This window comes from Stegastes partitus, unplaced genomic scaffold, assembly GCF_000690725.1.
Source record: "Stegastes partitus isolate 25-593 unplaced genomic scaffold, Stegastes_partitus-1.0.2 Scaffold214, whole genome shotgun sequence".
In the NCBI taxonomy this organism is placed as follows: Eukaryota; Metazoa; Chordata; class Actinopteri; family Pomacentridae; genus Stegastes; species Stegastes partitus.
In genome coordinates, this window is record NW_007577945.1 from 561,493 (window position 1) to 585,185 (window position 23,693).

General features: G+C 42.6%; 1 protein-coding gene across 1 annotated transcript in view; it reads right to left on the minus strand.

Moving 5' to 3' along the window:
* Nucleotides 1-1,959: 1,959 nt before the first annotated feature.
* Nucleotides 1,960-23,693, minus strand: part of tmx3b (thioredoxin related transmembrane protein 3b) — a 39,323-nt gene continuing 17,589 nt past the window's right edge. The window contains exons 11-16 of the mRNA XM_008280934.1: nt 21,727-21,784; nt 21,458-21,511; nt 17,425-17,481; nt 12,567-12,696; nt 10,944-11,012; nt 1,960-4,377 (exon numbers count right to left, since the gene is read on the minus strand). Coding sequence (XP_008279156.1) covers nt 4,111-4,377; nt 10,944-11,012; nt 12,567-12,696; nt 17,425-17,481; nt 21,458-21,511; nt 21,727-21,784 — 635 coding nt within the window. The 3' untranslated portion in view covers nt 1,960-4,110. The remainder of the gene's footprint in view (nt 4,378-10,943; nt 11,013-12,566; nt 12,697-17,424; nt 17,482-21,457; nt 21,512-21,726; nt 21,785-23,693) is intronic.

The window sequence follows — 23,693 nt, forward strand, 5'->3', positions numbered from 1 at the left end:
ATTTCAAGTTGATAGAATCCACAAAAATAAACTGCCGTCACCAAAGCAGAAAAATCTAAGATTTATTTCAAACAGTACTTTACTTCAACTTCAATCTCCCATATCAACCTCACGTCTTCTCATATACTAATATTCATACGCCTCATTGGGACAAACGGCAGATGTGCCTGAGTGTGTTGAAATCCTATCTGTAGTGTTGCTGTATAATAATAGGTGAGTTTTAATGCAGACTTCAGGTTTCAAAGACACTAGAAACTCCATTAAAAACACAAATCATGTTTACAACTGGTTTAAACTCCAACTGTAACATCAACTTGAGTTTCTTCTTGTTAGGTTCATTAAAATAATCCTCATTAAACCGAGATGAGCATCATATTTATTCTATTATATTTCAAGAACAGGGTGTATTTGAGACACTGATGTTTTCCTGTCGTTCCTTCGGCTCACAGTTCCCGTCCCCTGCTCGTCTGTTTGGCGATTTTTTGATGAAGTTGTAATAGCTCCGATGGGCAGCAGCCGTGTTTGCACAGTCATTTTCACACAAACAGCCCAGAAGAAAAAGTTTGCCAAAATGTCAGGCTGTTCAGAAAGCAAACAACAACAACAAGCACCATCCATCGACTGACAAGCTGACAAGCGCCTATTAAGTCCAGCTGAACTGTCGCGGCGCCGAAAATAGTCGCGAACGGGTCTACGGGAGGCGATCGAGACGAACGGCGGATGACGTAAACAAAAACGCGCGGCGAAGAGCCACTTACTGAAGGGGAGGTGGCATCTGTAAAGGCCAGGTCTGCCAACATTGTTTGTGTAATTAGGCATTGAGGTTTTTTTTTTTTTTAAAGTGGCAGCAAACAGATGGACTTCAGCAGCTGCGGCCATCTATCAGCCATATTGCAAAAAAAAGAGAAAAAAATCCCGCATCACTAACAGGAATCTGCTAAAGACTCCGAGAACAAGTGTGGGCCGGTTTCCATGGTGAGCGAGGCTAATCAGCCGTTCCTCATCTCGTTGAGTGACACGAACGGCGCTCGTAAATACCCTTGAAACACGGGCTTGGAGCATTAACTGAAATAACCATCTCTCCCTTTACCTTGACCTTACACGCGAACCTAAACCATTAAACACCTCCCATGCGAGACAGAAATGAGATGATTACTATCTCGCCGTAATTTGCCTTTTCAACATAAGACAGACGTCAGAATGGGCAGCAAAAGTGTAATTGCCCTTGTCTGGCGCGCGAAGATTGTTGGTTCTCCGAAAGAAAAGAGACAGCAGGCCTCCTTCATTTGCCACACGACGGAACTCATTCTCAGAATATATGGCGAGGTAATTGAGCGATGAATTACTTTTTGCATCAGCACCACTCAATGACACTGATTCTGATGTAGTAATATATTATCTCCCCCTTTGTGGTAATTTATCCCCCACCAAAATGACATCCACTGGAAAAAAAAAAAAATAAGAGCATTCTGATTCTTTATCAGACCTGAAAACAACCCGATCGACGTTTCCGAAGAGCAACACGTTTTTCTTTCTATCTCGCGCGAGAGGTGTCGGGTTTCAGGAAGTACGCCCTGACATTGTGCTTTTTTTTTTTTCCATTATGTAAAGTCACGTCTCCGAGTTTGACTTGTGAGCGCCGCCGTTCCCTAAAGAGAAGAAATAAATGAGTTTCACATCAAGCAATGCAATCAGCCGTGGTTAAAGCCAGATCTCCAAAAATGTGATTATATCTGCCATAATTGAGTAGACACCTCTACCTAGGATTATATTGGCAGGAGAAGGAGGAGGGGGGAAAAAAAACACATTTATAGGTGTGATAATTGAAGCTGGATGGTGAAATAGATGTCTAAATGGATGACCGGCAGACATGTTGGGGAAAAAAAAAAACAGAGAGGGAATAACTGAGGAAATGTGCATCAGATGGAGGAAGAAGAAAAAAAAGGAGAGAGAAACCCGTCAACAAGAAAAAAAGAGGACAATCTTTATTTCAATCTTTCAAACCTGTAATAAAGTGTGACAATCTCAATTCAAACCCGAAGAGGAAGTTTGGCAGAGAATGGCAGGCAACTACAAAGACCAGAAGGCAAGGCGAGGGCATGGTTTCCTTTAGTGCAGTTTCACAGTAAGAATACAGATAACCTCTGTATGTTAAAAACAGCAGGTGTGCTTTATGTCGAGGTGCCTACGTCCATCAACTGACCGAGCTACAACAGCGCGATGAAAGTGGTGTATGTTGGGTGCTGTTTGGCAGAATTTGTTTGCTCTGGACCTCAGCTGTTTACCCCCGTTTCCTGTCTCTATGCTAAAGCTGCTAACAGGATCCACGTTCTCATCTTGGCAACGAACCAAATAATCGTATTTCCCCCCAAAAAAATAACCGGATAGTTTTGTACGAATTAAGAATCTACTTTCTAAACACTCAAGTTGGTGAAACATGTCTTCAGGTGCTTCAGCTTGCCTCACCGGACCCCAAAATCCAATAAGGTGCACTGTACTGTGCATTTACCATTAAAAAAAAATACAACAACAACAAAAAGAAAACAGGTTGTAACAGATCTTCGGGGAGGGGGGATCATTTGCTCTTTTTGTGGAACAGGTTGTCCTCTTTAATTAAAGCTGAAGTAGGCAAAGAAAATAATAAAAATAAACGCAACCAAAGCCTCTCGAGTGAAACATTTCCGTCTGACACGTTGCAAAACATCATCCTGTTCTCTCCGTGGACTTTGTTGCTCTTATAATGCAGCAAGGAGGTCTGGTTTCTTCTCAGACCACTTGAATTACAATAGATCGCACATACTTTTTGTTGAGTTACGCCCCAAAAACCCTGCCTACCCCAGCTTTAAAGAGGAAGCCATAACCCCTACTTGTATTGAGCTATTACATACACTTTAGTCACTGGGATAGAAAAATAGGATAGAGAAGGATTTCTAAGCCTTAAGACTAACTGACAGACTAACAGTAGGTTGTAACAAAAAGAGGGGGCCCACCTCAGTAGCGGGAACACAGTCCTAATATTCTATATTCTCAGCGTTGGTCTCACTGCGTTGGGATGTAAACTTCAACCTGCCTAGTGAATTCAATATAGAAACCAGTGATGGAGGACAGACTGAAATATGGAAACAGACAGGGCCTGCCTGAGTTGTTAAGAGCCACGGGAGCTACTGATGCATGTTATGGCTTTTCTAGACAGATACAACCCATCTATACAAGGAATCTTTTAGCAGGGGTGGTCATGTTGGGTGGAAATAGGTTGAAAAAAAAAAAAGTATGTCCGTCTGCCTTTTTATTTTTTTTTTGGTATCAGAGAGACTGACACCAATTACCAACCCAGCTCTTTTCATCATCTTTCAGCAAAAATGGACACAAACAGGTGTCTGGCAGAGAGATAAGATGAAATGCATGACCGTCTCAGCACTTTGCACCCCGAGAAGAAGAAAAAGGGGGAATATTTTCAGGCAATAACATACAATAGACAAAAAAAAAGAAAAAGCACATTTCATTTATGGCAGATTTTCCTTCTTGGGCACTTCCTTTTCATTCTACGTGCGTTAATTACATAAGCTTTGGGATAGGGGGTAGAGGTAAACAAAATGCTTCAGTGTGTTCGTTTTCTACTATGTTTTAAAGGCAAGAGTTATCTTTTTTTTTCTACGACTGCAGGATATTACAGTAAATTAGAATCAAAACAGTTGACCAAAAAAAAGACAAGGGCGTTCAAGTGGTTTCAAAACAACAACCTAACAACGTCAGAGTGAGTGTCGCACATCACATGGAATAGACCACTGGTTCAAAAATAAATAAGGTGGTATGTTTGGTTCACAGCCATCCCTTCTTCTCATGAGCACTGCGTTTACACTCCATCATTAAAAAGGCTGTTAGCTTTAATGTAATTCACTGGCTTCACCGAGCAGCCGACCTTACACACTGACACACAGAACTTAAAGGCGGAAGGAGAGGAAAAAAAAAAAAGTCTGTGCTAGAGGGGCTTTGAGGGGAAGTGAGATGAAAAACAAAGAAGCAGAACAGTAATACATTGATATGTCTTTGAGTTTCATGTCACTGCATTTGACTAGGCCTATCATCCTCTATGTGGCGGGTGCCCCTGTGTTAATCGGTTTTCTTCTCTTCGGGATCCTTCTCTCCGACATCCTCCTCCTCCTCGCCTTCGTCGGGGCCCTCCAGCTCGGCGGCGCGTTGCCTCTCCTCCTCTTCTTCCTCCTCTTCGTCAGTCAGGCCCTCCCTCTTGAGCGCGTCCATGTCATCCGAGCCATCATCCGACTCAGCTGTGCAGATGCCGTAGCACATCAGGCTAATTACGCCCAGCGGTAGGCCGAACAGGAAGCAGCCCAGCAGAGGAGAGCTGCGAAACACTGACTGATGTAGGAAAGGAGACGACAAAGGATGAAAGGGAGGGAAAAAAAAGGAAAAGGGCGACGTGTGGGGGAAGGAGGGATATGGAGACAAGTTTGGAAAAGTGGCAAAGAAAACATAGAAATGAGGGATAACAAGAAAGGACAGGAGAGATATGAAGTTAGTTTCATATTTCAGGAGTCCTCACCTTGACTAGCATCCTAAAGACCTTGATGCAAGTGTACACATCCAGGTAAAAACCCATTTATCATCTGCAAACATTAACAGTCAGTCAGAATTTCTTCCTAAATCTTGTTCTTTCTGGTCTCTGGGTGGAATCACTGTGTGGCAATTTGATTAATTGCAAATTTGCTTGTTAACAGGCCCCATTGATGAGCATTTATATTTAATGACTCGTCAAACAACAGGCTGACGTTCGCACTGTGCGCACAGAAACAAGATATCGGCTGCTCCTTGCCGGCTGAGGCCCCGTCTCATAGTCTGCCTTTGTTAAAATCCACTGCTGGTACATGTAGTATTTCATAACTACATTGCATGATCGTCCACACATTTCACCATCTTTGTTCAGTGACACAACAGTAGGTCCTGGCATCATGCTAATGGACAGCCATTTCTGATAATTAGAATAACGTATTTGGGAGTTGATCATCAGGAAAGGAAATGTATCAACTCAAGGAGGCAAAAACAATCAGCGCAAATATCCCATATAAAGTAAAACTTCTGTCAACTGTAACACGGGGACTCGTGCTGTTAACCGATAGCATCCGTCGTGATCTTTACAGAACAGCAGGTACAACACGGAGGAAGCTACCGTAGCTTATTAGCAGGTTTGCACCTTCAGCGTATATATTTAGCCTCATCTGTCGGAGCTTAACGTGCAGAACAACAGAGCCGTGGTTTGCGGATAGCTGCGCGACCTTGTTGTCCTGCTAGCAACGGAGCTACGCTAATGAGCTTGTGAGTTTGCTAACCGGCTCGTCATTAGATAGCTTTGTTTCTCCTTGTCAGTCACTGAAGTGATGATGAAAAACAGAAACACAAAGTGTGAATTACTGGAAGTTAGGTGTTGTAGTTCACTAGTCTGACTCGCTGGATGTAGACTGCAGGTATAAGCCTGACATCGGCCGAGCATTTCCACAGCTTTTCCCTTGTAATATCTACGCGTGAGCATCTTTTCTTTTTACAACAAGAAACTGCTTTTCTGTGGAATGTAGAAAGTTGTCGAATTTTGCTGTTTCCATGAACATTTTGTTGTACGCGATACCTCAAAATATGCGTAACAAATACATAAAGGAAGCATGCCACCAATCTTTTGGCAAATGTGCACGTGAAATGCAACCATCATCTAAAAATGAAGAGTTCATTTTCCAAAATAGTGGCGATGAAAAGCGAAGTAACTTCATAAAATTGATGCAGCTGTACACAGTAATGCACTAAAATAATTAGCAACAAGTTAAGCGTCTACAAAAGGGATGTCAATTGAACCACTACGTCACCCTCCAACGACTGCTTAGGACAAAACAATATGCTGTCTGTCCATCACAACAAACCATTACTGTCTATAGTGTGGGTACGATACTCCAGAGCTTCCATGTGCAGTCCGACTTGTGTAACTTGTGGTAAGAGGATGCAAACACCCATTATCAAAGACTAACAGGGAAGAAAGAGGGGTCAATATGGCCCTTCAGCTCCGTTTTCTACAAAGGTCCCCTGGTGGGTCAATCCAGCCGTGCCCTTATTCCTTCAATTCACACATAAAAACAAGAAACGCACTAATAATTTATCTCCACTTCTTTTATTCCGCTTGGAGCCTGTTCAGTGTAGTGGAGCTGTTCTGGAGTGAGTCACTGTTTAATAAAAGCATTACATCTCTCTCAACAGCCACTGTTTGCAGGAGTAAAGAGCTTCCCATTATCTGTTGGGTAAAGTGAATTCAAAAATCATGGAGCACATCAAAAAATATTTGTTGAAAAAAAAAAAATCACAGAGAGGCTTTTATGTTGTTTTAGCAGCAATACCACATTTTTATGTATTCATTTATTCATTCATTTGCATTACACCATTAAGCTTCGCGAGCGTGTTTAGAAGGCAGGTCACAAATCATTTGCAGAAACTAACGCAGGGGTTTAATATTTTAGTATTAATTACATTTGTGTCATGTAATCTTATGTCTGTATTTTGTTTCAGTGTTTATATCTTGTAGTGTGCTGTTTGTTTTACGCCGATCTTCATCTACAATCAGTCAACTTACTCGTTGTACAAGTTGAGATAAATAAAGAAGACTCAAACTTTAAATACAAGTAAAGGTCGGCCTTTGTACACAAGTCTGTCTAAAGACACTGTCGGCGCAGACACACCATCTCCCCGCTGATTATGGCTCCACCTCCCAGGACCACATGTACACACTAAAGCTGAAATTATGCTTTGTAGAAAATCAACATAAATGTCTCTGCAGACCTACACAGACGAGGGTGTCATAGGTAACCACAGGTTGCAAGTTGATTGATTGATCTAATTTCCTGTCTAGACAAAACAGGAAAGGAACAAGAAGAAGCAAAAGGAGCGACTAGCTAAATATGACATAACCCCTAGCGGGATATGTACAATGCCTATAAAAAAAAAGTGTTTACCTCCCTTCACTGTTTTCCCCTTTTATTGCTTTTCAACATGTAACCGTGGTCAATTTGATTTGGCTTTTTTGACAAAAATCTAGAAAAAAAAATCCTTTTCTCACGAGTGCTCCTGGCTATAACTACACCATGAAGACAAAACAACACCCCAAGCAACTCCATGAAAAGGTTATTGCAAAGCATAAGTCAGGGGAACATGTCTAAGTCACTGAATATCCCCGAGAGTACAGTTAAATCCAGCATTAGGAAAAGAAAGCACAATGGCACATGTGTAAATCTGCCTAGAGGAGGCCATCCTTAAAAACTGAGAGACCAGTGAGGGAGGCCACCAAGACAGCTATGACTTCTGGGATGTGGTTACAAGCTTCAGCAAGTGGTATGGGAGAGACTGTGCACACAACAACTGTTGCCTGTTCTTCACCCTCTAAAGACAGAGAAGGCCACTGTTAAAAAAAAAAACTACAGTTCAACAGAGGGCATGTGGGACACTCTGAAGTCAACTTCTTTGGTCTGATGGGATCAAAATTGAGCTTTTCGACTGTCAGACTAGACCCTATGTTTGGTGGATACCAACAAAGCACATCGTGACAAACGCGCCGTTTCCACCCTGAAGCACGGTGGTGGCAGCATCATGATGTGGGGATGCCTCTCAGCAGCATGCCCTGGAAGTCTTGTAAAGGTGGAGGGTAAAATGAATACAGCAAAGGATAGGGAGATACTGGAGGAAAACTCTATGCAGTCAGCAAGAGAACTGCTGCTTGGGAGAAGATTTGTTTTCCAGCAAGAAAATGACCCGAAGCATACAAGCCGAGCTACACAGAAATGGTTTAAAGACAACAAGGAGACTGTTATGGAGTGGCCGAGTGAGAGGCCAGACCTCAATTCAATTGAGAATTTGTGGCTGGACTTGAAAAGGGCTGTTCACTCACGATCCCTGTTCGACTTGAGAGAGCTTGAGCAGTTTTACAAAGAACAATGTGGTAAAATTGCAGCGTCCAGCTGTGCAAGGCTGATTGAGATCTCTCCACACGGACTCCAGACTGTGACTGGGGCCAAAGGTGCATCTATTCAAAACTGACTTCAAGGGGGTGAATACTTATTTTGTTCTTTATACTTGTAATTGAGATTATATAGCAATCTGTTTTCACCTTTACATGAAGGAGTCCTTCTATGTAAATCATTGTCAATGAAACCAAGTTGTAGTGACCATAATTCAATGTCAAAAAGCAATAAAAGGGAAAAACTTCCAAGTGGGGTGAACACTTTTTGTCGCTAATGTTTATTATTCTGACATTCCAGAAGTAGTACAGAAACATACGCATGCACTCTTACTATATTTTGCGTATGCAGGCATGTAGTGATTTCTAGGATAGAGATAGCACTAGATTTTTCAGACTCATTAAGGTATACTTGCCAAAAGTTCGTTTTTTTCCCCCTTTAATATTACTACCTGTTGTACAAACAGTACATGTAGCACGCTTTGTTGATAGACCTTCTGAATCCCCTAAGGATCTGCACATTATTGGTAAATGTAGGTGTCGGTGCATTCATCCCTGAGGACCAGTTGGGTGAAATCGAAATAAACGCACAAAGCCAATAATTTGCCTTGGAAGTCTGCTCCCTGGAGACCTCTCGATTCACATCCATGCTTTTCACTTGGATGCAACGTGCTCCTAATAGATTCCACACCACAATCCCTCATCCCCCGTGGTCATAACAATGGCCCGAACAACTAAAAGACAACTTTGCAAGTTCTTCTTTAAATGATCCGGTTGACGAATGAGTCATTTGGCCTTAATATAGCGAGATACATCAGAGAAAATGTGCCGAGAGGGGAGCATTCGGTCACAACTTCTGTCAGCCGCTGAGCGGACGAGAAGAAAGAAATTCATGCTCCCTCCAGTCATTGCCACGGGAAGAGGGATGGTAATTGCCAGGGCTCTGTGATGCTAGATGAGGTAAAGATGGGCATGCTATGCTAACACAGCTGGCTATGACTCATTGAGCCTAATGCGCTTGCTTCCTCATGCTCCTGTCAGACCTGCACACAGATAGGCTCTCCCGGGGGCAAGGTGATGGCTGCTGCCGATCTCCGTTGTATTATATCACGTCACCGTGAGCCAAGCTAGTCACGGTGATGCTTGAAGCTCGTTAAATTTAAAGAGTGAGTCACATTTCATTTCTCTTACAGGTGTATTGCAAGTCAAAGCCTCTCACACATTGATTCTTACTTTAGTGCAACTGCTAGCATGACCCAAATAAAAAAAATAAAATCCTGCACATTATGCTCTTGCACAGCCCCAAGAAATGTAATATTGTTTTGGCATTAAAACCTTTACCTACTTCTGACAGGGTTTATTCTTCTACTGGTTCCATTTAAAAACATGTCAAAGCTGATCTGACAGCTAAAGAACTAAACCTTCAAAAAAAAAAAAGCTTTCTAAAAGCCTTTCTTTGTGCTTTGACGTCAAATGTTAGCAGTCACCATACTTTTCGTTTCAACATTTTTTTTTTCACAATGAAAGCTATAATTTTGCCTTAGGTGTTCCTCACATATCTTTAAGAACAATGTTATGGGCCGGACTGAGGTTTGCCCACAGTTACAGTACAGCTGTGCCCACGGAGAAGCATTACAACACAGCTGTATTTACATTCCTATCACACCCTTGGTAGAATAAACACTAGTTCACCCAAAAGAACCAACTACTTTGAGTAAAAGTAGGAGGAGAAGCGAGTTCAGCCTCCTGACCCTCTCCTCCCTCTTCGCTCTACCTCCTCCTGCTGCTGCTTTTTTTCCCCTTCTCCCCCCCACACTGTGCTTACCGCCTGCATTGCATATTCTCTGTTATACACCCAGTCTCGTCCTCTAGATGTTGGTTTCTCTCACAAGAGGGAACTTTGGCATTTTGTTTAACACTGAAGCAGAACTCGGAGCAAAGTTCGCTGTAATTTGGCAAACGCAGTCAAGGTGAAACACGGTGTGAAGCATGCCGGCAAGATTATTATTATTATTCCATAAGACTGGCCGTTAGGTCTTCGGGAGTACTATAATCATGTGCGCTTTAATTGTAGAGGTGAAGAGAGAAATCTATTTCAGGAGGGCACAAAAGCGAAAGCATGTTGTTATGCTCAAATAAAATTAGCACCAAAAATAATGGCTTGGGCATAAAATATAAATACAAGGTGCAACATTTTTATGTGAACAACAAATCTAATTATTTTGTGAAAAGGGTACATTTTCGTGAACTCCCAGAAAACGATCATCCAACCCTGCAGTTTCTCTAACATCAACAAAAGCATTTTAACGTCTTTTTTTTCCAACCTAAAGCCGCAGTATGCAACGTTTCCAACACCAAACAGCAGACTGCAAACGTTAGTAACCAGCTGGTGAACATAGAAGAGCATTTAGCAACTAAACAGTACAGTTCAGGAGCTGGTGGAGACCAAAACAGAGCAAAAAGTAGCGTGAAAATTGAACTTAAACTTGACAGGTGCACGACTTAAATATAAATTCTAATGTTTCAATGAGTTTGTTGGATGTTTAAAAGCAACTGTATGCCAAATTTAGCAATTCTTTGCATTGCTAGGCTGCTCTTAAGTGGCACCACCGATCTAACAATGCAAGTAAATCGACGATGCAATGTCTAATTGAAAAAATTACAATTTGAAGTAAATATGTATAAGAAGTGTGGATTTTGAAGCTTTATTTGAGATGCACAGTTCACTAAAATAACTTCAAATCCTTTTTTGCAGTTCTTGGTGAAAGTTGTAAAAACATCCTATAGACGGACTGTTTTGTAATCATTTATTGCTCGGCGGTTAAATAAATTCAAACCCGATGTTTTGTATTCCATTTCAGCGCCGTAAGCACTTTGAACTTCAACCACATTCTCTGACAGTCGACATGTAGCAGCCCGGACTGAACTCTAACCAACTTACCATAATAGTGGACCTGGCATCAAAGGCCACGCGTTTGATCCTCTGAATGATGCCATCACCTCCATATGCCTGCAGGAAGACAGAGTTTAAAAAGGCGCTTCTGAGTCAGGTCAATCCCAGTATAATATTCATCACATATGTACATACGTATGCAGACTTTCATCCTATTTTTCCATTCGGCATCCAGAGTTTCACATAATTACTTAGAGACAGTGTCTAATTATCAATGTGTCAATAAAAACTTCTCAAACTACTCGCACAGCGCGCAGACTGAGTAATCTATGTCTCGAGCGTCCAGCCGGGCTCGGTTGCATTCCATACATTTTAAATATTGTTTAATTAACCGCTCCCCTGCACCAAATTACCTAATGTGGCCGACATTAGTTTGTTCACTGTCCAGCAGTTCTGCTCCGTCTGAGCTCATTTATTGGCAAAAGCACCTGTGCAGCCAATGAGTGATCTGTCCTGACGCTAATTCATCAGGACGGCCAATTAGCGAGCTCCGACGAGGCAGGGACGATCCGAAGGTGAGCAACGAGACGGTCTTTGCGGCGGCAGCAGCTGTTGCACAGACTAAACTTAGACCGTGGGATGATTACAGGAGTATTTTGAGAAGCCTTTACAAACATTTTTATTGCATGTTGTTGGAGTTGTTTTTTCTTAATTGCAAAGGAGGAAAGGATAGGGGACTTAAAAACTGGGTGCCACAACAAGAGTGAGAAGGGCTGTACTTTAAAAAAAATTCAATGACTCCCTTAAAACCTGTTGGGGAGAAGCCACAGACTCTGTCTTTTTGTGGCTGGTTCACGCTTCACATGAGGCAAAAAACCCACCATCTGCAGAGCTCATGCTTTTCATGGCTTCTTTGAAAAACACACACAAAAAAAAATCGCAAATTTTATTTATGCGTGAGGGAGGGAAAAAAATAAAATCAGCTCTCCACATTCCCCGAGAACAGCCTTGAAATCCAAAGCGCATTATTTGCAACCGACATTATTTTGTGTATTTCTACGTGGAGCACAAACCAGCCCCGGAGACACCTCATGGAAGACATTACTAGCATGACGTGGAGAGGCTGCAATCGTTCAGGCTTTGGCTACGACCGGACTGCAGAAACATGGCGGTTTCTGTTGCTGTTTATTTGGTGGGAGGTGGTTTGTTTTGCCAAGCAAAAAATAGCCCTTTCTTGGGAAAAAAAAAAAAAACGAAAAGGAGAGGACCTCTGGCTGTTTGGCTTATGGCTTGGTACATCTGGTGACTCGAGTGTAGTGCAGGGAAAACGATGACATTTCTTTTCCAGATTAGTGTGCGCACTACAATACTGAGTCATGTAGTAATCTCAGTGTTTGGCTTAGAAGACAGAATTATTGTAGATAATCTATTCAAAGGGGATAGCAGTATGAAATCTAAACATGCAAAAGGAGATTGCAAAAATACCTCATCTGGTGAAACTATTTTCTGTGCAGGACTTAAAATGCGAGGCAGCGCGCTTGATTAATGACGACTACTGGTGTTATTACAATGGTACAACACAGGGGGAGGGGGCTTGGAGGGGGGCTACGCTGAGCTGAATGCATAATCAGAAAGCAGGGAAGATGGAGCGGAAGAGGAGAAGATTTGGACCTGTGCAGAACCGTTCAAAACGCCGCTGATGAATTGGACCAGCTGCTCCATGGTCTCGATCGGCTCGCCGGGCAGGAAGTACTGCTCGTTGGATGTGTTGAGGATGATAACGGAGGGCACCGTCACCTCGCTGTGGAAAAACAGGAAGCACGCCTTTTTAATCTCCTTCGCCCCTCAGCATGTCGGACTGCCATTATCAAAGCGCATCATAAGATGGGTACAAATTGCAGTTTCTTAAAGAACAAATTGCAACACAGAGAATACAACAGTGAGATAAACAAACCCTTTGTACTCGGAGCAACCTAACTTTTCCCATGGGCTTTCTTTCAAAGAGAGGATTTTTTTATTTTTTTTTTTCACCAATGAAAAAGGCAATCCAGCCTGGCCTACTTCAGAGTGGCATTTCTTCTATCTTTTATGCAAACACTGTGCAACTCTGGGGCTTTATGGGTCCGTGCCGGTCACAGTTAAAGAGACCTTCACAAACTATAGCTGACAAGTGAATCGTGGGAAGTCCAGAGGAGAGCAGCTCATGCAGCCCATGTTGAGAAAACGTACACACAGAAGCCCCGGTGGTCCATTGATTTTCGATGCTTAAGCTTGAGCAGAAAACACAGACACAGAAAGACGCACTGTACTCTCTCTCTCGAGCCCTCTCATTTTCGACAAATCAGCGGAGGAATTACAAAACTCGGCGAGATAAGGAATAAGGTCATATAAACAAGCAATCCCTCATCCACACGTCTCGCACAATACCCGAGCCCCGGCTTAGATAAGGCATCCTGGCGCTTAGGCGCACACATACACGCACGGGCGCACGAACAGTCCATCACGGCGCTGCCACCTTACATCCCCGCGGTGTTACTCAACCCGGCAACAAATTGCACACACACGCACACGTATCCATCACTGTCCCAATCCGCCACCCAGCTGAGATCAGGAGTGCAAACATACACGCCCGTGCGGTAGAGTCATCAACGCCTCACTACTCTGTCCAGCTGAGATCTGCAATCACTGGAATACACACACACACACACACACACATTATGAATGCGTGTTTCCATCTGACATCCAGCCTACTCCAACAGATGGCACCCATTTAAAATAAATATGGATTAGCCTCTTCGCCCCTGTGAGTGGGACTACTGGGGGTTTGCCGCCATAATGAACTGTCATATACTCTACTGTATACACGCATTAAAAGCATTTCCTTTCCACTGCAAAAAAAAAAATAAAAATTGCCATGTAATTAGGTCTAACTGCTATTTTTTCTATTTCAAAACTTACAAGAAGTTTACTTTTCTATTATAGGAGCAGTTTGACATTGTGTACACTATTTTATTTATGCTACATTTAACATTTATTTAACCAAGTGACATTAGAAGCTTCTTGTTCGAGGGAGGCCAGGCCAGGACGGCAGCCAGGACGACACATCATCATGCATGCAAAACACTACAAACTGCTGGCAATGCATGAAGGTTCAACAGAAATCATTTGCAATCTGTCAGAATTCAAATGTGCTTTCTTGCTCGGAGTGTAAGGAGCCTATCGGTGCAAAGCGCAGAGCTGAAGCCAGGTGGTTGATAGAAGTTAGATTTAGATTTAAGGAGTGAGTCAACATTTTCAGGTTAGTGCTGTGATATTATGAGCAGCTGTTAGCATTAAAACAGCTAGCCTCACTCTAAAGGAAGCGTACCAGGACTATGAAGCTTGCTTAAAGAGCAACTGGCAGGTTGATTTTTTTGTACAATATTTTGTTTAATATTTCGTGTAATTGATTTAAAAGTTAATGCATGATTTTGTAGGGGTTATTGAGACATAAAAAGCAGAAATTCTGATGAAAAAGTCAGATTTTTGAGTATTTTTCCCCCCCAAAACAGCTCATAATTACGTCACATAACAGAATCGTCTGAGTAACCACAACTGTTTATCATGATGAGTTACTGCGTCTGTCCAGGTCGTCTGTCTGGTCATCGAGTTCACTCTTTTCCTAACAGCGGAGCTAGCTTTCTTGCCTGAGCCAGTTTTGTGCAGGTAAAGACTTCACAGCTATATCAGTGAAGCAAAACACAGCCGTGTTCAGTGCTCGTTTTAGACAGGAGGATTATATTTCCGGAGATGCAGCGGCGCTCCAGACTGGATGTCTAAATCAGGGCCGTGTGAGACTGATAGCTGTTGTGGTTCCTTTGCAACACACAGCAGCTTTAGTTCCACCATTAGCAGCAGCTTCTGGTTCTGGCGCCAGCAGGGGAAACGGTCACAGATCTGTCAGAGATTCAGGTCGACAAAAACTGTGCACCGTGAGCCTTCTTTTATGTTTGCAAACCTTGAGATTAGTCAGCTCTCTCCCACCTTTCCGTCTCTCACATAGAAAACACAGTGTTGGTTTATGTTGTACAGGCTGATCCTTGCGCACTAGTATTAATACTCCAGTATTAAACCGGCAGCACTGGCTGTGTTTTATCCTGACATGTGATAGCAAACTTCAGTAAAGTAGCAACGTTCATTACCTGATGTCAGCCATTCACCAAGACATATTCCCTTTCCCCCACTGGTTCTCTTCACACCACAAATTAATTTCTCTCTAAAGGCTGATATTCTCCTCATCCTTGTCTGTTCCTTGTCTCTGTGACACCCAGCGAGCTCTTCATTATAAAGCTGGAGTCCATCACATAGGTGTGGATGTACATTTCAAACCTCTTCAGTGTAGAACCTTCAGTTAAGTTCCACATATGTTACTAATAAACTGGACCTAGCTTGGCTGTATTCCCTTTTGTGATGTAACGATCCAGTTGGGGTTTTGAGGCGAGTATAAAACTCTTAAACTACTACTAGTGCAAACATTTTTTTTTTCAAAAATCTAGCATCTGCTTCATTTCCCAGCACATGAATTTACTGCATTCACCAACCTGCAAGTTGCTCTATAATTAATCTGAGTACTAAATTTCTACTCCTTTGTTTACACAAACAAAGTAAAAAATTTAATTCTGGGGCTTAGGGGGGAAGAGCTTGCTGTAACAATGTCTTGGCAAATATGTTATGCTAAGCTGCTGTAAGTTAAGTGTGTGGCTTCAGTGCCACACACAGATGTGTGCTGGTGATTAAAAAGAAATGATGGTTAAAGATTAAAAAAGAAAAATCCCAAAATCCAAGTGAAAACTGGACTTTAAAGACACAATTTGCATTGCAAATAATGTGTACTTTACTCATTTCAGAGCCTCTTCTTCCTGTTTTACTTATTTCTAGGACTCTTCATCAGCAGTTCATTTTCCCCAAGTTTTTTTTTTTTTTCACTGTCTGTTACTAGAAGCATTTTTTAAGCTTAAACTACAGCAAGACTTGTAAACTGCAAACTATGTGTCCAGAAAACACATTTTGGATGGATGGGGGCATAAAACCTGGATGAAAATCGATTTAAATTGATCCGTCTTGCTTGTCGAAAAACAACATCAACAAAAACTCCTCAGGAGGTCCGGTGGGACAAATCTTTACCCGACCGGTGAACTGACCACTGGTTCACATAGTTATAACGACGTTTCTATTCATTCATAGTCCAGATTTACAAGTGTTCACTTCACACACGGACTTTTCAGTCAACTCACATCGCTTTAAGTTTTTCACAGCCCACAATGCATCCCATAGAAGGGGTTTTTCCCAAATCCTCCATTTAAACAGAGGCGAAGACAACCTCAGACTTGGAGTGGTGCTCATCTCGTATCCGCATGTATCCGTGAGTGTGTTTATGTGCCTCTGGTTAAAGCAGGGGCAGCCTTACGCCAGACAGACTGCTGCCAGAACACAGTAATCGCTGTGATGACAGAAAGAGGGATAAAAAGCCATCAGATTTATTTCCATGGCCCTCCTAAGGGAAAGGATTAGTGGACATTGACAGGCCAGGATTTCATTCCTCAAAGGAGGGCAATTAATCCTGCGCTACAGCAGCCAAATTCAGTCCCCTAAAACCCAGCGAAATACATATTGTATGTACTCATACAAAATTAGGACGGCTAATCACCTCTTTTATCCTTAAATATAAACAGTGCCTGTCTAATTTCAGCCGTGTACCGGGAGTCTGCTGGTTGAATGTAGCCATATTAAAAATACAACTTCTACTGTACTCGCTGACACACTGACTTAATTACACAGGACTTAGGAGACCATGTCTGCTATAATCTCTCGCATGCAAACAATAACATGCTCAAATTAAAATAACATCCGGCAGCGGCCTATTACGCTCGCCGACTCTCACGCGAACACGCGCGCACAATTATACAAACACACGTAATTAGATACTATACATTAGTGGACACAAAACAGACAACTGCTACGGCTCTGCTGGCCTGTAACACTAGTGGGCTTCTGTCTAATTAAAAGCAGGGGGATGTCAGTTGCAGGGGCCTCTCCGTGCATGACACCCTAACAGTCAGCTTCAGACTGGGCATAAAGCTACTGCGGCAGGGTCTTACTGCATCATTAGCGCTGTTCTTTGGCAAGCTATTAAAGCACACGACCACTATAGATTTAATCCATGCATAGCCTCATCCGTAAATTCCTCATATATTCCTCTTGCTAGCCTGCCCAGATTTGCGGGAACTTACGGTGTTTTTGTCGTGTTTTTCTTCCCCGTGCATGCGCCTGATGTCTGGGAGGTTAAAGTTGCCAAGAGCAGTAAAAAAAAAAAAGAAACGGCAGTCTGTCTGTGTAATTGACTTCTCCACAAGAGAGCATCTTTAATGGCAGAGGCTGGCATTACAAGTCAGAGCGGACCTGGATAAGTAGCTGACAGAAGGTAACATGAGGCTGAGAAACAGGAGGATGACACGAGAAGAGAGAGTCAGGCTTGATATGAGACACTCACCCCATAATGAGGCTGTTAATGTAGTCGTTCCCATCCATGTGGCCAAACTGGAAGTCTCTGGAGATGAAAGACAAATCAGAGGTATGAAAGAGCGAAACAGTGCATCCAAAAAAAAAGGAAAAAAACGGAACAAAATGGACTCGTTTTTTTCCTCCCTCCCGTCTCAGTGGACTGTAAAACACAAGCACAAACTTCAATGCACAATAGCACATAAATAAGGAACCTGATTGAATGGAATCACATGTTCTCGCTGTGGAAAACTGGAGATCCCTTTTGTCACTGTAGGAAAGAAAAAAATATCCCCAAAGCTCCATCCTGCGCCGTCTCCTGTTTCCCCTCATCTTTTCCGCCACAGAAAAGACTCAGGTGATTTATCTAAACGATAAGGCAGGAGGAGGAATTCAATTTGTATCTCATTGTGCTGCACTATGTCTGAGCAGAGTATATTGTGGGTAGACTAGGAAAAGGGGGGGGGTTGCACAAGTCCAGGAAAGCCAGAGACTTCCACTGAATGACTGATTATGTGGGTCTCTACATATATATTATATTCATACTGAATCATAGCCACATCTAGGACGTCCGTCCCGTGGGTGCTACACAATGCCGCCTGTGCTTATATGAATGACATGATCATGGAGAGACCGAACTATATAATAAATCCAAGGGTTGCAATATAAAATCAGCCCGGGTTAGTGATAATCTTGCTGACAATAGTGGGTCAGGCTGGGAATAAAGCTCATCAAAAAGTCAGCTTGTAACTTCTGCGCCGAAAACTGCAGCGCTACGAGATACGGATCAGAAATTGTTGGGAAATTATCCACATCTTTGAGATTGGCAGCGGGACCGTAGGGATACGAGATTGAGGCTCACTCGCAAAAATGTGATGTGGAAATTAAATTCCATTCCAGTTTTACTTTGTTATGAATACTTTGCTCGCTCAATAACTTAAATATTTACAGGCCAGTTCACCATGTATGTCTGTCTTCACGCTGACACTTCTTGGCCAGACCGCCGAGCAGGCTGGCCAAAATAAAATAAAAAAAAATGGGGAGGGAGGGAGGGTGAGTAACTTCCTGAGAAACTCGCAAGAAACTCGCGAAAGAATGTGCAACAAATTGTTCTGATAAATGATGATGTAGTTTCGCAATGCGAGTTTGGGTGTTTACGAGCATATTCCCTCTGGAAGTCTATGTAACTTTAGATTTTTATAACTGTACGTAGATATTTATTGGCTTTACTTGTCATGTTTTATGTTTCTCGTGGGTAAGAAAGTGTTTTTTAAAGCCACAGTCTGACAATTTACGTAATACACCAAGAAATAATGGTGTTTTTCACCATTATAACCAAATTACAGAAGGTGTTTTATAACAGACAATAACCAGCAGGCTTCCTCAGAATTTCCCAGAGATGCTTATAAATACAAGGTGTTTTGTGGTCAGGAATGGAATTATGGGCCAACCTGTGGGGCATGACAAAAACTATGCTGGGGCTGTGAGTAATACCAGGCCGAGGGGTGAGAAATCCCACATGGATTCATCCTGTACATGTCTAAATCGCTTATTCATAAGCACATTAAATATTAAAATCGCCAACCTTAAAGCCACAATTTAAAGAATCTGAGATTATAGCGTGGCATATATATTTGCTGGAAAGATCGCTGCAGCATACGTGTTGGTTTTTAGTGTGGCGGTTTTTCATTCAGATCAGGGCGTAGGAGGTGGGATGCTTTCTCGCGTGACTGTCGACCTCAGCGTCTTTTTCACTACCACTGGGAGGCACAAAAGTTTCCAGTTTGAAATTCCACAACAGCTTTAGGATGTTCCTATACTCGTATTAAATAAAATGAATAACATTACTAAATAGTCGCACGCATATTTTACACAGCGGGCAGGCACAAAGCAGCATTTGCATTTAGCGTTTGCGGTCGTTTTTCCTTCCACCCTGTGAATGCAAATACAAAACTCGCTCTCGCTGTAGCAGCTCCGACGTGGTGCAACTCCTGAGGAAAACATCCGGTTCTTCCGCTGCTAAATGCTTCGCTGTATTCCACTTGCCTGGCAGCAAATGGGAAGTTAGCAACTAGCAAAGAGAAAACAGTAGAGCATTCAGTGGAAGACCCTCGTAAAACAGCTGGATGAGAGCAGCGAGAGTGAACCAGGATAGTGAAAATCTATGGGCCATAAAGCCAAAAACAATGAGCCAAAAAATGCAAAAAAAACCAAAACAACGGTCCATGGAGCTGAGATACACTTTCGAGTTACGTGTTTTCACATTACACTAAGTCATTAGCGTTCTCCTGGCTCACAATGGGCCTTCAGGGGGTGACTAAGCAAGTAAACATGATCAGTCCATGTACAGTGAAGACAATGAGTCTATGTGGCCTCATGTGACTTGTTGATTCTGAGCATTTAGTAAACAAAGTTGAAACCTCAACTCAAAGAACTACTTCTTCTCTTAAGGTCTTATCATTTTAGCACTGGTGGTTTTCCTTAGGCGCTCTTTAGGTGGAGGGTGTCACATTCCTCCATCCAAGAAAAACCCTACTGTAAAACCATGAACTAGCGCAACCCTTCAGCATCCTTAAATGTTGTAAATGTTGCCCAAAAGGTTAACTGCGTTTAAACAGGAAACCCACAGAGTCCAAAACCATCTTTGGCCAGAAGCCACGGGTCAAAAGTCGCAGTTTATGGCAGGGCTTTGTGACGAGGCTTCTTGTGGAGTCTTCAGCGCAGCGGCGACTGGCACATAAAAGCCGCAACAATAATGACTGGTGCAGGGTTTCAACCCCACGTACACGCCCGGCAGTTGACGAAATCACACATTCCCACAAGTGCAATTTGTAGGAATGTATGCCCCCCTCCTCCTCCTCCTCCCCATACATACTCACCCACAAATGCTAGAAATGGTGGGAGACCTGAATACCGTGACATTTATGAGCGCGTCGAACGGCATCGGCTCATTCAAATGTCATTCATCACCTATGATCTGTTGACTGCCTCCGCCCAACACCGGGGGCAACACTCGAGCTGGCGACTTGTAATTACAAGTACCGTTTAGGTGTGTCAGAACACTGCAGGCAGCTCTGATCTCAGCGGGGATCTCAAACTCAGTAGTCTTCAAAAACAGCACTGGGGTAGTGTGGCAGACAGTAGTATAATTGATGATAGGGATCTGTGTAATTCAATCAGCCCTAATGGGAATGCCTGGAGAGGGAGAAAAGCTTTGATCAGGGCTGTTTGAGATACGCCTCTTCATTTAAAAGCAGAAATCTATCTGATGAAGCAACATGGTCAATGACGGAGGAAAGGGGGGCGATGGAAGTCGAGCGACGACACAGTGATGCAAATGTGATGGATTTGCTTTTATTTATCCTTGTAGAAATCCTCCTGTCGCCTGCCGCCATGCTGGGGGGGGGGGCGATTAGAGATGAGGGTGAGCAACGGAGCAGCGACCTTAAAGCTGATTTTAAGTCAAGCCTCTTCAGTGGAGCACATGTTTGCTTTAACCCGGATCCTCTAGCTGAAGGATGACCTGTCGACTGCACTCGCTAAATCATCCTGATGTGCACAAACAGCAGGTGATTGCACAGGCCTCGTGTTAAACATGTGGGCATGTTCCACCATTTTTATTTTTTATTTAATCTAAAGACAAAAATAAATTCTCTTTTTTCGTATTTTCCCTGTTACGCCGGTTCCTCTCCAGTAAGAAAACATGTCGAACAGCACAGTACGCAACATAAACACCCTGACTGCAGTTGTTATTGCACAATTGGAGCCGGAGAAAACAGAAAATTATGCATTAATACACGCCGAGTTGAGTTTCTGACTGACAGCTGAAAAGAACACCTATATTTGGAAGCTGACATTTTGCATAATTACCTTTTCTACTGAACCTCAACAAAAAAACAGACGTGCCCTGACAAAGGCATAAACTTGTGAACAGACAGGCAGCGTTCCCCGGCGAGCGCGCCATCCTAGAATAAATGTATAAATTGGATTTTCATCTTTGACCTCATCACGTATCCGTGCCTTACCTGTTAAAATGTTCTCTGTATTCCTTCGCCACCCTCTGAATCAAGGCCTTTAATCTAAAAGCAAATGAGAAGAGAGCGAAACACCACATGAGATGGAGCGTAGCCTTTTTTTTTTTTTAGCCAACCGTTTGCAATTTGTGGGAAAGATCCAAACAATAACAGCAAGTCTTATCTTTATTTGAAAACCGTGCACTTAAGCACAACTATTGTGGTAAGTGTGGGAGTAATTTATGAAGAGCCATGCTTTTTAATCCGAGCCTTCTTTGTACCTGCCGCTCTCCTCTGTGGGGTCCTTCTCATCGATGACTGCAATCGCCACCAGTTTGCCTGAGGTGGCAGACAAGCGTTACAAATCACAATCAGACACACAAAAAGAGGGGGGGATGAGAAGACAATGGCAGGCAGGTAAAAGGCTCTGGTGGAGATGCATCACCTTTCAACAGAGGGGGGGGAATAAAGAAAAGGAGGAGGCACGGAGAGCGCTTTTTACTCATTCATCACTCAAACATTAAGCTAGCTTCGGCTTTCTGCTTTGTTGAACAGGAAACAAGTGGTCACTTTCTGGTAGAAGAGCTATTTCAGTGCCATTCAAAACCCAAACCCACAACATGACAAATAGGTCTACTTAAAAAAACTGTTACACAACTTAAAAGGGCTGTTATTCAGACTTGCATGGTTTGAGGCTACAAAACCCTTGTTGCTCGGATGAGAGTGCCAGGCTGCCCCCTGCTGGTCTCTAATTACCAGTTACGTAAAGACAGTGGACGGACTGGCATCAGGAGAAGGAATAACATCTTACATGCACACATTTCTATGGGGTTCAAGGCAGCTGTATTCAGCTTAACATATACCTAAAATAACTTTGATTGCACTATTGTTGTGGCTGTTAGAGAGAAAGAAAAAAAAAAGCCCATGCAGTGAGAAATGTATGGTTTTGTTGTTGTTCTGTTTCGTGGGAATTCAACCTGTTGAAATGTGCATAATTAACTCTGTGCATTTCTTTGAACACCTAACAAGGCACACAGAACCTCCCGCTCAGCACAGCAGCATCCTTCACCGGTGTATTGTGAGGAGGAGTTGGGGGGATTTATAGCGCTACGGGATTATTTAGAATAATGAAATCTCTTGTTTTCAATGTTTCCGAGTCAAGAAAATGCCACAATTTGCAGTTAAAGCAGCAGCACTTGTCTGGAAAGCCATCATTTATGAGGGAGTTTGAGTTGTAACTATGTCTTTAATAACTTACTGAAGCGCTACAGATCCCTTATAAGCCATTTCTAAGCTCAACATGTGGGTTTACTGAGTATTAAAATCTCTTTGGCTGGTTCTAAATGCTCTCAGCGTGGTAATAATGTAGTTGTTAAATGCTGATAGATTATTATTAATATTCATGGGGTTTCAGTAAAACTGACAGCTGCAAATGTTGTCATTAGGAAAGTATGCCAGGCTTTTGACTTTCTATAACAGTGGAAGCAAAAGTTAGTTATTTAATTCATTTATTTTGTCGTTTATTGCTTGCTATGTGTAACTACCCATTTCTTATTTTGTCTTGTGCAGTTTTTTGTGCATCAGTCTCGAAACCCATCACTTGTGAAGCCCTTTGAATTGCATTTGATTTGCTTGAAAAGTGTTATAAGTTTGACTAAGGATGAATTGATTGAATTCCAAATGCAAGTGCAACCATTAAAGTCTTAACGTAATTATTAAGGCTGCAGATGCAAAAGAAAATAAGGTGTTTAATAGATTTTGTTCCAGGTGATGTAAAGCTTCGGTTCAGAGGTCACACAATACATTAGAGGAGGATTTTTTTACAACCTTAAAGCAGTCCTTGTTGATTGTTTGCACATCCTCTCTTAAGTGCAGGACGTATTAAATAGCATTAAAGTCATTAGCAACAATTTAGAAACCTCATATACCAACAGAATCAGAGATTTTCTTGCAGCACCACGCCACCCGCATGACCGCTGAACCCTATTTTCACAGTTAATTCCGCGTTTTGTTTCAAGCATCTCTTTATTACGACCGGGTGGACTTCCTCGAGTGCATCTCGGCAAAATCTCATTAGGAGCCTGCTACCCTCTGGCATCGAGTCTCCCTCTGCAAATTTAGGTGTTACTTCTGACCCACACATGAACTGGAACAACACTGACGCACCAGTCTGGTGTTGTTTTTCTGCGGCTTCGTCCTCCGAACTGAGAGAATAATTCGAGCTGTTCCGTCATTACAAGTCGCTAAC